We start from the raw sequence: 18,749 nt of genomic DNA, 5'->3' as shown, positions 1-18,749 counted from the left end.
TAGGGTTTTGTTTTTGGCAAATCGAAAACAGGTGAGACATTATATATTAACATCTCAAATATGCAAATGTCTCAGCTTAGGGAATTATTTTGGATATCAACTAAAGTGGACTCCATGAGGAATGTCTACAAACAAAAAAATCAAACCCGATGTTTTGTAAAAGCTGCACTCCAGTCTTTGTAGCCGCGAGGGTGTCAACAAACATGCTGAATGTTGAAAGCTGTCATTGTCTGAGAAACTCATTACCATTACACTATGTTTGAGAAGACTGTTAGAATTTCAGCCATACGCTCTTTAATTGTTCTTTGGTAGGACGCATGACTAAGATGAATGAATGTTTCAATCATCCGACAAGATTGCATTCTAACTCCAACAAATCACAATTAGTGATCCCATTTTGCAGTCAAAAATACTGTCAATGTTCAAGTCCGTCATAAAGAGCTTTTTGTGACTGAGAGGAAGACAAAGGATATCTGAGGAAGTATCAAAAATGTTCCTTTTCCTCTCGGCCTCTGAAGGGGCGTGACACTGCACGCATAGGATTAACGACAGAGCCTGCACACCGAGTAACAGCAGGGGAATGGAGAGAAAAAATCAACAAACTTGTGCTAGAAACCGCAAAGCTTACAAGCCCTGGGCAGTGTTTTGTTATCAGTGGTACTGAAGTGTAAGAATCACACCAGCATCTAAATTAAGTGAAATGACATTTACGGGAAAAACTTTTAACTGAAAAACAAAACGCGCACACACAAAAATTATAATAATAATAATTTAATTTCAGTTGAACTTTAAGGCTTTACACCTGTACCTATTCACCTGTGCTTTTTCATACTTTTGGTGGTGATGTAAATGATGCAGAGTCTTTGCAAAAGACTTGAATTTAGTATCACAGAAGCATTTAGCTGGTAATGTGCACATGTCCTTTAAGTGAGGGCACAAGCACGTCACTTCATCAACCTTTTAATTTTCACTCAGGGGCAAAATTGCACCTCACATCAGTAGTTTTCTTCATCTGGCTCTAATGAGCAAATTACTGACTGAGTCAAACGCAGCAGTTGTTGACTCATTGTTATATTAAAGTTTGGTAAAGTTGTTGTTGTTTGTTTGATTAGTTGGGAAGTGTTTGACAACATGAAGTAGAAATTACTACTATATTTGTGCAGCATAGTCTAGCATTATGTGGGGCCGTACTTGTCCAGCATGTGGGATGATTTTTCTGTTTATTTACACATGTAAATATTAAGGCCCTGGTCTTGTTGTGTAGTAATAAGTGTTATTTCAAGAAATTAAAATCTCACCTTAGACCGTACAGTACGGTACCGTCTGGGTGCAGCCGGATCATTCTATTTTTCACTGTGACACCGTGGACAAATGATTTCTTGTCGTTGAGGAAGTAGGTGTCAGGTACCCAGAGCTGGTCAGCCACCCGGTTATCTAAGGTCAGGTTGAGGGGGATCTCAGAGTAGGACAGCCGCTTGTCTCGCCAGGCCTGCTGGAAGTACATCGTCAGAGTGTAGTCCTGTAAGTGCACAGAGAGGGGAGAGGAGGGAAGGAGCAAGAAAAACAGGGAGGAAGGAGACAGAGTAAGTGGGAGGAAAGCAGCCAGGAGAGGGAGGAAGCAAGATGGATGAAATAGAAGAGAGATGGGGAGGAAAGAGAGAGGAGGGACAGTTACTCCAAAAAGTTACCATTCTACACAGCTTCTCTGTAACACTTTTCCACTGCAAGATCTCAAATTAGACCAGACTAGGCTTCAATATTGGATGAGGTTGACTTAAAAGCAAACGGAACAGTAGCAGTACAGTCCAAAAAAACTGTCAGTACAAAGCAATGGGGAATTCCTTCTGTTCATAGAAACATGAGGTTAAGGCAGACAGTTTGAAAGACTGTGTATGTGTCAGAGAAGGGAAGACAGACAGAGACAGAGGGACAGATGGTTAGGTTTTGGTGCGTGTGTCAGTTCGGGTCTGTTAATATATGATAAAGGGGTGAGACATATGTGTGTGGCTTGCTCGGTTGGCTTATTGTGTGTGTTTTTGTGTGTATGTGACATTCATACATATACACACAGAAGAGAGAAAGAGAGACAAAGAGTACATGAGAGACCACATGTTCGAGACAAATGAAAATAACCTCCGAGCAACCTCAAAAATCTGTTTTACAAAATATCTTCTATGCGCTCTACTTGCTTTGACAGTAACTGTCTTTCTGGGATTTAGTACTGTTTGTGAAATGGTCTCACTACGTTGTACTTGCATAACATATTCACCCATTTTCTCCTGTTTTTTTCCTCCCAGAACTAGAATGGTAGACCATCCTCGCACATCTCATCAAGTTGCCCAAAGACAGCACATTGCCTTTGAGGGACTGTATGTGTCTGCTTTACATAGCACAGTCAGACATAACAGTGTGTTGGACATAATATGCATGTTTCTTAAAAAAAGGGGGGAATAAATCTAGACATTTGTATATGCTCTTGTTGAACAACATAAGAATTTTTTGTTAAAATGTATGTTTTTGAGGCATGGTAAGGATGAAGAAGAAGCTTGTCCAAGCAGCGGTTTTACTGAGGCAAGCTTTTGCATATTTATTTTATTTGGACACTTATAGGTGCTCTGAGTTTTTGACCACTAGTTATGCTACGGAGCAATGTTTTGATGAGTGGATTCCTGCATTATTTGCATCTCATGCTTTACAAGCATGTGCACAAGGTTGCAAACATACGTGGATGTGCAGGAGTGCAATACACATTTGTACTTAGTTTCAAGCAATTTCGCTGATCAGCAGTTGGTGGCAGTAATGTGCCGAGAAATGTAACAGTATGCCGGCAAAAAGCGGAGAAAAGAAAAACAGCTAACTAGAAAATATTAATGGAAACAATGTAGGTTTCAAAGTATTCAAGAAATGAGCTTTGGAAATGTTTTATAAGGAATTGAATTTGTTAGACCTCATGAATACACAGAATGTGAAAAATATAACTATTTCAAACCATAAAAACAAAAACAAGCAAACAAAAAAATATATATAGGACAGTAAATGCATTGTAATCTTAAAATTGAAAGCGTTCAGATCATTGAATGTGATTAAATTCAGGATTGGACTACTCATGCAAAGATACATTTTCTATTGTTATGATTTGATACACAGGCACACACATAAAATCTAAAAAACATACAGTAGGTTAATATTTTATAGACAAAGAGCGGAAGTTTGATAAATGGCAGTAAAATTCCCTTATGCTAAATCTAGGACACAATAAAACAGTCAAGCCAGCAGTCTGATACTCATGTAGATCACTGGAGTAAGAAGCCTACCAATCATCCATGAAAAACGAAGTTAAATAAACTTGCTGTCTCAGGGAACTTTTTCTCATGACTGGCACATCCACTTCCTGGCAAAGAGGCTGACCATGCATTTTTGAATATACCCGTCGGCTACATATCTGACATCCCACAGCACCTTGGGAACTGGAGGCTTGGATATTGACTGGCTGTTGTCAGGGAAACAGGAGCAGCTTTTCTCAGTGAAATCGTTGTTTGACTTAAATAGGTTTTGTCATGTTGTTTTTGTTTGTACCCTATTTGGCTTGGGGTACCGACAACCAGTTTTTCAAAGACATAAATAATATAGTGGCAATTCTAGCATTCAGCACTATAATTGGACTTGGAATGGGAAGAGAATGATTTGCGTAAATCCAGGGTCAACCACAGTATAGGACTGTTGAAACTTTCATTTTGACAGCCTTTTTTCATTTATATAAACATTGGAATGCCTTGTTTCAGATGGTTTGAAGAAAATACATTTTGAGGAGTATGTAGAGGTTCCTGCATAAAATAACAAAATATCTGTCGATTTTTTTCCCCTCACTTTCAAATCCCTCATCAAATAACTGAATTCTTTTATCTTATAGCTTTACGCATGCACCAATGCCACCAACGGCTGCACGTGCTGCCTTCCCAACACTTCTGTCCTTGGTCTGTGCTTATGTAACAGCTCACACTCTGCTCTTTCTGGCATGCTGTGCACAACAGCATGTGTGGCTGAAGAGATGCTTGTTGCCATGTTGTCCTCCTAAACTATCTCCTATGCACTCATCAATACACACACATCAAATATATGAAACATCAGGGAGGCTTCTCTGCCTCTCTTTCTTGTGGGCACACACACACACGCACATACACACACCGTACATCTCCCGTTTTGCTAAAAATGTGGACACGGAAAATGACTATAAAATAACATCCCTTCTATAGATACTACGTCCAGAAATGCACTACATATCTTAACAATATGACTTTGTCTGAATGCATGTATCAATCCATTTTGTGCATGTGGCTCTACACAGACACTTGTTCTGGCTCTGTGGATGGTACAAGCTTCCTCACTGTCATAGGATCCTTTGCAATATTTAACAGCAGTGATTAAATAACAAGAGTCATGATCCTCTTTGCATTGCGTCGCTTGAAGCCCTAGCACTCCTAATATGCAACATTTGTGAAAGCCATCAGCCATGCCGGAATATGCACAATTCTCCCCAGGACAGCGTCCACGTTTTGAATCCGTACTCTTAAGTAGCCTTGAAAGTTAGAAAAAAAGATTATTTAACTGAGTGAATGTTTCCATTGTCATCCCCTGTTACTGCAGACCTATCTGCTTGAAGAAGTTGTGCTTTGCTTTGTGGGATCGGCCCTGTGGAGGTACCACCGTGGCTAGTTTACTGTGAACGTAAAGCTCTCCTCCAAGACATCTATAGTGTGAATCTCCTACTTATCTCTCCGCGGGGGGAGGAGGTTGTAAATCGCCAGGATAACTGCAGCGGTGGTGTCCATGTAAGTGCAAGGGAGGCTGTCATAACAACGCTCGTAATGAGAATCAGTACATAAACTATGTTGGAAAGAGAAAGAGAGAATGAGAGAGGAATCGAAATAGAAATGAAAGGAGACACTAAGTGATGTGGAATTTATGAGTGCAGAATATGTTGTGCAGCCAAGATGCCAAGAAGAGGACAATACAAAGTGATCACTGATTCTCACAGAGAATCAATTGTAACTAAAAACTACTTGCCACTTCTACGGCAAACTTCCTACTGTGTTAAAAAGATTCTGCATTTTTAGGATTTTTTGTTAAATACATTTCTTGCAGATCTAGTTGAGTATAAAATATATTCGGTATCAGTGATATAAGTCAGTTTGTCAGTAAATCAGTTAATCCAACAATCTGTCAATGATTAGTGTTGCCTGTGTTTTGGTTTTTTTTTTTTGTCCGTAAATCTTTCAAACCAAAAGTATAATTTATATAACCGAAATCTCCCTTCCCTGAAAAGGTAAATTTACAGTTCAGTTCTGAAAACACCAAAAAATATGGTTTATCCTTTTGGTAAAACCCCTGAACGCGATCTTTGCTGAAGCGAATAGTGCTTTTTTAGGTTATTCTTCTTTCTTCCGACAATTTTTATTATATATGCATGTGCCTTTATCTGCACCTGTGTAGAATTTTAATAAACACAATAAATGTACAGTTAATGCAGCTGCTCAGCACACTGATACATGCGCTTTTGCGCTTACATCATCGTCGAAAGTCTGCGCGGGTGTGCTCAACTGCCAGGGGAGAATCTGGTGCCGAAAGATCATTTCACTGCGGTGTGCTGACTCCGTTCACCTGGTCTGCCACGGGCATACACTGCCGTACTGAAAGAGGTACTATAATCACCACTCTGCAGTGGCTTGTAGCTATCTCTGAAAGGCAAAAGTCCAATGGAACAGGGTATAATTACTTGCCGGCACATATTGAAATAGGTACTGTGACCTCCTCATCATCTTGAGTCATCTTACCCCAAGCTACGAAGCGGTGACAAGCCTCAGTACTTGTAATGACCGGGGTCCTTTCTGATATGTACAATGCTGAGTGAAAGCCACTATAGGCCGTTCAGCTCTGTTATGGAAAATTACACACTCTTGTTGTTCCAACTGTTTTATCTATTCAAAATTTTTACTCTTGTTTGATTGTAATGTCAAACGGTAATGTCAAACGGTCCCGCAAAGCAAAACAGAATATTCTCACTGCAATATTGGGTCGTTCCAGAAAATGTAACCTATATTTAGAACAAAATCTCCTTTAAAGTTGTTTGGGTTCAACTCAGGTCCTCCCCGCTGCTGGCTGATTTAGGCTTCCTTTTTTTGCCTTTTAAAATGTGATTAAGTCCCATAGCTTGATGAAGGCTGATAAAACATCAGCATGCTTCATCTTAGCACTCTTCAAGTTGAACTAGGAAACTCCACTCTGAAATTAAAGTCTGAAGTATGGTTGTTTAGCTGAAAAATACACACTGAATGAGAAAGCCTCACTTTTTTCAGTGACACAGTGTTTTGTTTAACTTGGCTGATTAATTTTCAGTTGAACAGATTAAACAAATGACACGTGTGAGGACTGGGCTGCTAAAGGTGAATTTCATTTTGCAATGCAGCAATGACAAGAAAACGACAGTCTAATGTATAAAGTTGAGAAGTGTAAAGTGACTGCTTTGTGATGTGAATGTGGGGAGAGCTGGCACTCAGGGAGTCAAGTGATGAACCCCTGATCCACGTGGCACGGACCACATTCATATCCCTTACAAAACTATGAGTTTTATGTTTCTTAACTGAACATATAATCTGTGACAAAAAAAAACAGCCAAAAACTCTATAATCTCATCCAGATTATGGGTTCCCAAAAGCACTGTTTCAAACTTTGTAACAAGTTTGTGTTGCATCACTGAATGGGAACATTGTACAGCCAGAGTCACTGGCGGAGAGAGACAAAGATCCAGACAATTCTTTATCTACAGTATATGCTTGGTCAGTCAGCCCTTTAGGCAGCCAAATGGTACAAAATCTCATATTGGCAATTCATGCCGTGGATATTACAGTTTGAGCCTGATACGATTTGACTGCCAGGGAGACTCATGAATGACAAAAGTGTTCGTAAGTAACCATCTCACATTGTTCAAATGAATGTCCCATGCAAAGACTTGCAAAGACTCATCCGATCCCTACATTGTCTCAGCCTCTATGTGTAGAATGATTTATCTCAGTATTATAGAGATTTATTGTGTCTTTTCCAAACAGTGGTGATCAGTATCGATTTATGGGGAACACAAAAAATCAAAAATCAAAATAAGACAACCAAGACAGGCAAAGTTAGCGACAAGAATGTAGCTGCTAAGGAACCCGATGCTTCCTTTAGCGGTTGGTGGAGATCAAAAACAGACGGCTGGAGAGAAACATGACTCCAAATGAATGCCAACGTTGCTCCATTGTCTAATGGATGTGTACACAGGTGACTGTTCGCTAACAAGTTTGCCCTGTCTGGTTAAAGGATGATAATATGTCAATGTGTTCATAGCTTTGTTTCTGCTTCCCCCAAGTGGCCAAAAAATGAATTATTGCAGGTTAGATCATAGTTTAAAAAAAATTAAATAAATAAATTTTAAAAATAAGGTTAAGAAACATTCCCAGTCATGATTAAAATAAAATGCTTAACATATGTCCACTCCAACCCTCCTCTTTATGTGGTTTTGTGATTGTATAACAACGTCATAATACTTTTGCCTTTACTCCTGACAGGTAGGAGTTATAATTTATACAACCACTAGAGGTCCTTCTCAATGAATCATAAACATAGGTCATATTGGGCATTTGAACAAGGGACTGATGCTGTCGATTTTCATTGGAGTTCGTCTCTTGATAAAGAAGAGAGGAAACAAAAGCAAACAAAAGCAGGAGTATGACTGAAAGACAAGGTGGAGGAGAAGGGGAGAGAGAGCCAGGGAAAGACTGAGAAAAGCAGGACAAAAGTTGAGGAAAAGTTTGGAGGTGCTGAGGCATGATTGGCGGAGGATGAGGATGGACAAAGGAGGCTTACGTCTACAGAGAGAAAGAAAAGAGACAGAGATCAGAATGAGGATGACTAAATAGTGAGTGCTGCGTATATATCTCTTTCTTCCCACTACCCTTGAAGCCAGTTTTCCATTTTAGAGCTGTGGAAGGGTGTAGTGAGTTTGCTGGAGGGGGATGGAGGGTGCTGGGGGGGGGGTTTAGATGGGGGTAAATGAAAGGCATCGGAAAGCTCAGTGGAGCAGTGATGCAAATTGCACAGCTCTTTGCTTCCAGTCTCCGATTTCAGCACCAGCAATGACCTCCCTCTGCTATTTATTTTCCCCTCCTCTTTTATCCCTCTCCTCATCTGCGCCATACCTTCCTTTTTTCCTCCCTTTCATGCTATTTTTTTTTTCTATTTCATCTCCCATTTACCCTCATTCCTTTACACAAATCTCCTTCCATCTACTTCTCCCTATAGTTTCCAATCTCTCCTCCATTCCCTCTTCATCTATCCGTCTCAATCTCAAAGGAGCTCCTGTTGAGTCTATTTCCATGCAGTAGGGGGAAAAAAGGGGATATGGGAACACATTGCAGGAGAGTGCGAATGGCTTAGATCATTACCACTAAACAGAAACAGCCCAGGGAGCCGTCTAGAGAACATGACAGGTGTTGGATCAGTCGTTGAGGTGTTAGATTGGTTCTGAAGGGCCCTGTAAAAGATTCTGATTTTATAACTCCTCCTTGAAGTTCATTGATGTAAAGCTTGGGACTATTCATTTCCAAAAATGGTATATTATGCATTCAGGTAAAAGGTCACCCAATGAGCCAAATGGACTGGATATTTTACATTGACAAACCATGTGAAAGTGATGTGTTCTTGAATATTACTTTGTCTTTTGTTTTTTATTTTGTTGTTGGGGGGGGGGATGGTACACCTGAAAGAGGTATATGTTGCTTTAAATCATTTCAATGGCACATTGACCTTGAAGAGTGGGACTGAATCCTAAAGCAGTACGCCTCTGAATCCTCCCATACCTCCATCCTCTCTGTGTCTGTCTCACTCTCTCTTTTCCGCCTCTCTCTGAAATACTTTTAGTGGAGAGAAAATGTGATCCCGCTACTGCTAAGCCATATGTCCATACTGTACTCTATCATCCACCTACTTCAGTTCCTCCTGAAAGTCCTCCAACAACAAGTGGCTTTCAAATCCCTGCCTCACATGGTCCTGATGCCGTCAGCGACAGGGTATGAGGAACTTGCCATAGGGCACAGCGTTTCCAAAGAAGCCTAATAATAAACATGAGGATCCCCACAGAGCTGAGTGACATATATTCCCCGGTCTCTGGAGATATGTCTTTGGACTCCTTAAAATTCAACTCTGTATCTGGAACAGCTTGTGCACTGCGTGTAGTAAATCCACAACAGAAAAAGCATACAGGGGCTGCTGCAGGGGTTTCATTCGGCCAGAACAAATAATGTTGGAATTTTTAACACGGCAGTCAGATTGACAGTTTAAACAATGTTGACATACATCTAAAGAGATATGACAAGAAAAAAATCTACAACGCAATTACTATGACAGGTACAGTATGTTTGACGTAATTCTTAATGTCATTACGGACTCTGCCCACCAGAGAGCGCTTACAAGTGTATTTTTAGATCATAAAATGAATATTTATTTTTATTTTGATACAGGATTTTTTTAACTCTCAAATTTTATTTTCATACAGGCCTCGGAATTTTAGTATCAGTCAAGCTATAATAAAATAATGAATAGATTGTTCAATAATTATCGATTATCCGATTATATGAAAAGAATTAAGAAATATTTGTACATTTGCTTTTGGGATGATTTTCAAGAACTGCTGGTCACCCAGACAGTGAGTGTGTGCATTTTTGTGTGTTGTTAAGGTCCCAAGATTGAATTCCAATAAGGTAATTACTCTGACCAAAGCTCTTTTTTCTCTATTTTTTTTAGAACACCTTGCATTTTCTACCCTCAAGACAATTTCCTTAGTTTATGGCATGTCGGATACTAGATGAGGGATTTCAATAAAGCCCAGACCCATGTTTGTTTACTTGTACTTTGTCTAACCTCGCTTTTCATCACAGTGCTCCCCTCTCTCTGTCTCAGTGTCTCCTACCCCTCTCTGTATGTATCCCCTTTCCCCTCCCTTCTCTTTCATCATTTACTGTGGGCTGGACATAGCTTTCAAGAGAGCTCCGTGCTGAAGGTGAATCAAATTTAGATGAACCTTTTTTTTTTTTCTCTCAGACCTATCCCAGAGCCGAGGTTCACAGCTTTGCCAGTTGGCACTCGTGCAGCTTTACCGACTACATACAATTTATTAGATTCGATTGGAGCATCTGCGGGCCCTTTTGTGTCCCTGGAGAGAAGTAGAGTGGAGTAGCAATTCAGAGAGGGGGATGGTGGGAGCTTGATGGGGAAGGGAAGGGAGAGCAGTGCCGGACGCAGATTATTAGCGTGCTTTTGAATCCCACTGGAAGACGGGGGGTAGTTGATGGAGGTTTCAATCTCAGCTGTCATTCACACAAGACGGAATGTTAGCTGGCCAAAGAGAGGAGGGAAAAAATGACTCTTCTCTGTGCAAATGATTTGTCCCACTTACTGCATCTCCTGCATGAATGGATTGTTTGTGTGTGTGTGTGTGTGTGTGTGTGTGTGTGTGTGTGTGTGTGTGTGTGTGTGTGTGTGTGTGTGTGTGTGTGTGTGTGTGTGTGTGTGTGTGTGTGTGTGTGTGTGTGTTTTTGTGTGTTTGGTCATATTTGAGATAAAGATGTGTAGGTGTATTATTGTTTTACGACAAACTTTCCAAATTTCTGCCTCCTGGTGCTGCTAAAACTAAGGACAGCTGTCCTTTTACTATCCCACATACATAACACACATACAAATACACTGATCCATTGGACAAGTCCCAAACCTCATGTATTATGGAGGTCTGGGGAAGAAGCTGATTGCTATTCAAAAAGTGTACCAAGAAGCACACACCACACCTAACCATTGTCAACAATGATATCATGCAATATATAGACATCTGTGGATCGCTGGCACAGATACAGCCTGAGTGAGAACAGAAAACTGGTTATTGATGCATATCTGAACCATAAATCCTGTTTTTGCACATATGTCTGTGTTTCTCTAGATGTATGTATGTGTTCTTTGTCCATTTACAGAGTTGTGAGTCCAGATTTGATGGCCAGCAACAGTATCGCCTTGAGCAAGGACACCCTTGAAGAAGTAATATCTCCTCACAGTTGGACTGACCTACAAGAGACGCAGGGGTGCTTTACGAGGGTGTCAGCTTTAGAATGTGTGTGTGGTGTAAGTTTGTGTGTGTGTGTGTGTCTGTGTGTGTGTGTGTGTGTGTGTGTGTGTGTGTGTGTGTGTGTGTGTGTGTGTGTGTTTGTGTGCGTGTGTGTGTGTGTGGCAATGACATACAAGGATAACAATAGAGACATGTTATTGTGGAAAGAAAGTCAGTCCATCTTCACAATACCAACCATAAAACACACAAAAAAAAATGGCTGGCTAGCTGTAAAGCCATTCTTCAGTACAAGCAAACTATGTTTTTTTCTACTTCTCTTTTTTAACTGTAGGAAACAGACAGTTTAAAAAACCTCCAATTCAATGGTTTCCATTCAAACCGCCTTGAACGAAAACCACTGGAATCTCCAAATGTAGTTTTTTGTAACTGCCTCAGACATAAAAACTGAAGTCAATGTATAGTCAGGGAGACAAGTGTGATACAATCATTGCTGGAAATGGCCAAAATTTACCAGGGAAACACTATTCTGAAACTTTAATTATTTTTTATAGAAGAAATGGTCCTAATGAAAAAAAAGGTGGCATTGAGGTGAGTGGAATATCCTTAGTTACATTTTACATTTGCAAATTCGACTTTTCAGCTCTTCAAACACTAAAAATGAAATTGCATTCACCTTCACTCAGTTGCGGCGTTGCGGCAGACGCCTCGTGCACTGGTTGCACTTTAACCTGAAGGTGACATGTATAAAACATGTTTATTTCAAGACAGTCAGCTCTTTTATTTGATTGACGACAGTATTATTTTCATATTTTGTAATACTTCAAAGACTAAGCCACAGTTATTGTATTTTATGTTAGAACTTAACATGTTAAAGAAAAAACAGAAATGTGGTTTCTTACATGCAAGAACGAGTAATAATAACTTGATGTGAGCATGAAGAAGCCTTAATACCCATAGTACTCTGAAATGAAAGTGCATCTCACACAGACCCGAGCATACATCGTGGACAACGCTAATCCTTGCAATGTTATTTGTTTTTCCAGTGAGTCATTCCTCTTCTCACCCTAACTGACCTTTTTTAACTGGTGGGAAAGCTCAAGATTATAGACTTGTTTCTCATTTCATTGCCATTGGCAACAAAACTCTACAATCCCAATTTTGCTTACAGTATTTTCACTTGTGGAAATAAAATCCACCAATAAAACACAACAAACAAGTATTTCTTCTAATGCTTTCTTCAACTTTGATATTGATCAAACAGATTGCAGTATAGTAGCATAGTACATACAGTATTGTGCAGAAAATATGACTTACTCTGTGGGGTTCTGTATTTAAATATAAAATATACTACTCTATAGAAGGAGAGAGGGTGTTAAAATGTAAGACTCAACTACTTCCCCTGCCTCTTCCTGGCAAGCTCTCCCTCTGCTTACCAGACAATAAAACACTTAGTATTGCCATACCACAGACATATAGATCACGCTTAGGAATTCCTAAGTGCATCAGTGTGCAGAATACGACCACATACACAAATGCAAAATAATGGACACCCGTTTCCTGCATGCAATCTCCATAAGTGGGAAATGCACGAGAGGGAGAAAGTTTAGTAACCAGAAGCATTTTAAAACACTTGCATGCCTGGCTAACCTCTCATCCAGGTTCTTTCTTTTCTATTTATCTTTTCCTTGAATACTCTCCCACAGCTGAAAGGTATAACAGTGAATAATTTAAAAACCTGGACACTGTTTCAGGCTTTATCTTTAGCATAAGTGCTGATGTAAAATCCAGCATAATAGCACAACGTACAACAGCAGCACTTGTTCTCGCCAACATTTTCCCAACTGTGCCACTTCCTGGAATCAAAAGAGAAAAGGAAGAACAAAGGAAGCTCTTAAGACCCTGAGCAGCAATGCTGAGAAGACAATAGTTTGTTATTTTTCTGATTTTGCACTGCAAAAAATGGACATGACAACGTATACTCAAAATGTAACCTGCAAAATGAACACCATTAATGTGCTGTTCTACAAAATATAGGCACAAACGCAGACCACTGAAGAAGGTGAAGTGATGACTAAAGTAATACTTAGAGCAAGAGCAACTGCTGCATTATCCCTCTCCACACTATCCCATTATCAGCTCTCAGTGTCATGTTCAGCTGCTGTGAAAACCAATCCACACCCGCCGTCTCTCCTGTTTGGCCATTATCAAGTTCTTGAATTCTGACAAGCTGTGATAAAGCAGAATCTAGCCCTATGCTCCATTTACAGTATAAGTTTCCACGTACTGTGAAATCTGTGTGTTAGTGCCAGACATGAGATAAACCACAGTGACCCAAACGACCAATTACAAGGCTGTGATGACAAGACAGAACAGCAGAACCGTGTAAGAAAATGTATTCATCTTGTAATAAACAAGCACATCAATACATATAACTCAAAAACACAAATCAAATCAAATACAACATTTCTCTTTAGCATTTTGTGCACACTGGAATTATCAAACCCACAAAAGTTGAGCCTTTTGAAAATGCTCTCCATGACTGCATGCGTATGAAACATGGATTTGAATTAGAATACAGGAGCGGAGAGATTATTATTAGCCTGTATAAACAGGCAGCATTGATCAAATAACTATTGAATCCATTTTTAATACTTATACAGTTGTCTGACAATGGAAACAAAAAAAATTGTCAGTGACAACACCTGTATTGTGTAATCAGCTATAATGAAACACAAAAATCGCAGCGAGAGTTGAAGATGAACAAATAGAGCTCTCTCAGCTGAGACCACATGGAACAACTCCATTGGCCATGTTTGTTAAAACCCACTAGTCCTTACTAGACTAGGATGTAACCATTATGGAATATTTTGACACTTGATACAAACTACATTTTCACCTGGGCGTCCTCTCATTAAAACCAATTTAAAGAAAAATCATGTAATTTGAATATTCTGACTTGCTGGACCACTACCAGTTACACAACTTTTATTTAGACCAATGATGTTACATTCGCGAACAATCCGATTCTTTTCAACGGCTCTTTGGTATGAACGAAGGGAACTGAGTCACGCTCAAGAGCCACTCTTGTATTGTTGTGCACAAATTTGCACTGCCTGGCCCAGTTGCTTGGTTCTCATCGCCAGGACTGTCGTGACTAGGGCTCTTTGTTTTCACTGGGGCAACTGTTGCTACCCTCCTCTCATTGCCCCGCCCTACAGTAAATGCTGATTGGCTGACTTGGGAGGTGGCCGCAGTGTCATTAAAATAACTGATCGTTAATTGGTAGACAGGCCTTGTCTGTCTCTTTTGCTAGAGCCTAACATCAAATGACCACTTCCCCCATTACGTGAACAGTGAGAATCAGCCAGTCACAAAAAATTGACATGTTTAGAAATTTTTTTTGCCAAACTCGAAAACACAGCAGCATTTCAGTAGATCAGTCAATCAGTCAGGGACATTCACTTTTATAGAGCTGGCCCCGCTGTTGCAGTCCAGCCAAAAAGAGAAAAGTACGACTCAAAGAGCCACGATTACCATCACTTATTTAGAATCAGTTTAGAATTATTTATTCTTTTTGGAGTAAATCCCTAAACAGAATTGGAATACAGATATTTGCTTTGTGTGAAATAAACAGAAAAAACAGATATACATAGAGATACAGATAAGTAGCTCTGTGTCACGACCTTATGCTAGACCCTGGGGTTGAGGCACTATTTTGTTCTAAACCAAATACACAATCCTGCATGCACACTGACACACTTAACACACACACAGAGACCATTTTGACCTCTGTTAGATCACTGCGGGTGAATGAGAAGAAATGAAGCAATCTCACTCTACTCACACTTTATGGGATATCATACTGAGTGTGTCAGTCTGAACATGTTACCTTGATTAACAATCTAAAAATAGGTCCCACACAGTGATGAGTGTTATCCCCTCTACACAACACTGAGCAGAGGTGCTTACGCACTCAAGGCTGGAGGGGTAGAATGTTTAGATGTGTTGGAAAAATTATTTTGGAGTTTATGAAAAACGGATTATTGTAGTTGAACTCATCAATAATGACTCAATTATTGCGAATCAAACCCAAATACACCTCCTTGTCCCTGCCCCGCTCTCTCTCCTATATGACTGAAAACTACTCTAATCAACACTTGTCAAAGCCAAACAGTTGTCAGTGGTCATTTAGAGCAGTGATTAACACAATACAATTAGTGTGCTATTGCAAATGTTTTACTTGCAATTATTAGTAGCAATTATGAGTCACTCTGCTGATTCATTTGGTTTAGTTAAGTTCGGTTTAAAGGTTCATAGTCACTTTATGTAGTGTGCTCACACTTTTTTGGCTGTTTAAATCCATGTCTTACACTAGGAATGGCTAAACTACAGCCCCCGGGCCAACTGCGGCCCTTGGCCTATTCCCTCTTTTAAAGCGGCCATGTGTGAATTTTAAAAATAAAATGGAATATAGCCCGGTAAAACATTGACTCTAACAATATATTGCACTGTATGTATATTGCACTTCTTAGTTTCAGTACTGGATGTTGCTGCCATTTTGAACACCTACCAGACTGACCACTTGTTTACCTAATTTAAAAAAACAAACAAAAAAAATGATGTTTACCCTCAGTTGATTAAACATGGCAGAACCACAAGGGAGTACAAAAAATTTCAGACACAGGGGAAAATTAATACTTTTTCACAGAGGTCAAGGGAAAGTGTATTTTCTTTTGTAATGAGTCTGTTGCGGTGATGAAAGAAAATAATTGAACAGTTGCCCAATGTCACAAATGCCAACCTTTCTGCAAAAAAAAAGAAATATGTGTTGGTGTCAGCACTTCCAAGACTTTGCTGCCATTCAGAAAGACATCAAGCTCTTCACAACCCGCTTCTCGATTCACACGGCAGAAGTCGATGAGGATGTGCAACTGGTGGTTACCAGAATCTAATGCAACGATTCTCTGAAGCGTCGACATCAGCTTCTCCCACTACCAGCGTTCTATTGGAGTTTGGAGAAGTCTAAGTTTCCTTTGATGAGGCACCACAGAGCAAGAATGATTAGTCTGTTCGCTTCCGCATAGGTATGAAAGCAAACCTTTTCTCTGATGACTCTGGACAAACGCCAACTGAGAACCAAGTTGACCAACAGCCATCTCTGCGACGCTCTTCGCATCTCAGCGACACTTTCTCCTGACTAGCCCACTATTGTTCAGTCCAAGGTGCAACATCACTGCTCCCCCTGAATGAACTTCCCATCATCAGTGAGTTAAAATGTATGTGTGTTACCTAACAAATTTAATCAATCAAATTTAATAAAGCAATATCTAACAAACAGTGGCCTATTTGACCCCTCCCTTTCTTTTTAAACATTCCTTTTCTACATTATTCTGGAACATTACATTAATGCACTCATGGACCATCAGCAAAACCTTCACATCTGTTTCTATCTATGCGAGTATTAGAACTTATGTAACATGTATTCTGTCTTTTTCTTTCAGGCATCCTGAAAGAACTATTCACAAAAATTACCTGAAGGACCAGTCTGAATACTTGCAAAAAAGGGATGCTCAGGGCTCAGGTGGAATGTTGGAGACTGCATTGTCCCTTTCTTGATCTTTTTTCCTGTTCTTAATTTTTACCCATCCTTTTATTCCATCCTTATTCAATCACTTTCTATATTGAATTTTGGTGGAATTATCTCAGTCTTAACCTCTTGGAACCGAAACCAATAATTGACCTTTTCTGCATGTTCTGACTGTTCTGACTCTTTTAACTCTAATAGCCTATTTACAGATTTACACATTGCATCATAATCATTGAGGTGGATACTTTGCCCATGAACAGTATTCACTGAGAGTTGTGAAGGAATGTTTGAGACTGCCTTGTCCCTTTCTTGATCCTTTCTCCTTTTCTTTTTTTGCACCGAGCTTTTTTATTTTTGCAGTGCTTTTTGAATGAGTTTTATTGTATTCATTTAAATTAAATATTAGATACAGAAACACTTACTGTAATATGTGAGCACATCAATAAAAGTTATCAGTTAAATGTGGTGTCATATGGTTATTTTGATTAAAATATTAATTTTCGCTGGCACAGGGGTTTTCTGGTCTAAAAACACAGTTGCAGCGTAACTGGTTGAAAACTGCAGCGCTTAATAATGTTTGGCCCTTGACTTATTATATTTTTCTGTATGTGGCCCACAACCAAAAAAGTTTGGCCACTCCTGTCTTACACCATTAATAGATGGCACGACGGTTCCTACAGCCATGATGTTTAGCACTGCCGCCGACTGTCTTCAGTTCAGTAGAAAATTTGGTTGCTCCTTCAAACTGTTACATTCGCTTCAGTAGCCTACAAAACTTAACCTACAAGGGATTTTCATAAGGTGAATGGCTCAGCAAACACCGACAGTATCTGCAACAGAGTTATCTGCTATGAATGATTCTTCGGCTTTTAGTCCTTCAGTAAGCTTTTAACCAGGAAGAAACGTATTATATATCATAGCTGAGCTGACATGGCAGCATCAATCAGCAGTGAGAGGAGCTCCACTGCTAAAAGCTACTGATTCGGAAAGTGTTCGGTGTTAAATATTTGTTTGTGGATGTACTGGACACTTACAGTAGGGTCTTAAAAAAATACATGAACATTTTGGCAATAAAATAAATCACATATTCTTATAACACAACAAAATGTCTTGATTATTTTTTGTTGTGAAGATTTCGGAAAAACATTGAAGGTGGGTTCAGACAGAAACGGATTCATTTTGTGCTACTTTCACTGCTGGACCAGCAAGTGCACTCTACCAACTATGGAAACATTAGCTGTAAGTTAGATAGCAAGGGATGCACCAACTGCGTGTTTGGGAGTGTCACTGTGTGTTCTTGTTCCATTCCTCCTGTCTCTGTTCATTTATGAAGCAGATATGTGCAAACTTGAAAATTGAAATATTTTCAACTCATTACACACAGACTCATCTTTATGTTTAGTCGTTCCATCTTGGGCGATTTCACGTGTAATTGTGTCTTTCCATTGACTTTTTACGAAACCACCTCTAAAATTCGACAATGATTATGTAAAGGCTATAATTTGACCTGATTTCATTTTGCTATGCTAGGTGTCTTATGTATAAATAATTGCTAGATAATGGGCTTTAACAAGGATTTCTGTGTAGCCTTTATATTTTTTGATAGTTAGATATATATATGTGTGTGTGTGTGTGTGTGTGTGTGTGTGTGTGTGTGTGTGTGTGTGTGTGTGTGTGTGTGTGTGTGTGTGTGTGTGTCTGTGTGTGTAAGTTCAAGTGAAGTTCAGTGAAAAGGTGTGACTGGTATTTTTTTCACTATGACAACTAAACCAAAACTTTGAGCTGGTGAGCGAATAGAGCAGTGGGGCAAGTGAACTGAAATGGTAGCCCAACCGATTAACCCACTTCGATTTGTAACTCTGTCTAATCCCCCTGCAGCAGGGCCCCAGCCTTGTATCATTATCAAACAGGCAGAGAGCATGTGAGAGTGAGAGAAAGACCAGAGAGAGAGAGAGAGAGAGAGAGAGAGAGAGAGAGAGAGAGAGAGAGAAACAGGGAGCAAATGTAACAGGAGAGAGT

The 18,749-nt window shown here is 39.7% G+C and overlaps 1 protein-coding gene across 2 annotated transcripts in view; it reads right to left on the bottom strand.

Moving 5' to 3' along the window:
• Positions 1-18,749, bottom strand: part of LOC120802599 (gamma-aminobutyric acid receptor subunit beta-2) — a 58,633-nt gene that overhangs the window by 28,513 nt on the left and 11,371 nt on the right. For both annotated transcript variants that reach the window (XM_040150577.1, XM_040150578.1), the window contains exon 4: positions 1,299-1,519. In XM_040150577.1, the coding sequence (XP_040006511.1) occupies positions 1,299-1,519 (221 nt within the window). The remainder of the gene's footprint in view (positions 1-1,298; positions 1,520-18,749) is intronic.

Source organism: Xiphias gladius, chromosome 17, assembly GCF_016859285.1.
Source record: "Xiphias gladius isolate SHS-SW01 ecotype Sanya breed wild chromosome 17, ASM1685928v1, whole genome shotgun sequence".
Taxonomy (NCBI): domain Eukaryota; kingdom Metazoa; phylum Chordata; class Actinopteri; order Istiophoriformes; family Xiphiidae; genus Xiphias; species Xiphias gladius.
Note: the sequence above shows the minus strand (reverse complement) of the source record. Positions and strands in the feature narration are given on the sequence as shown.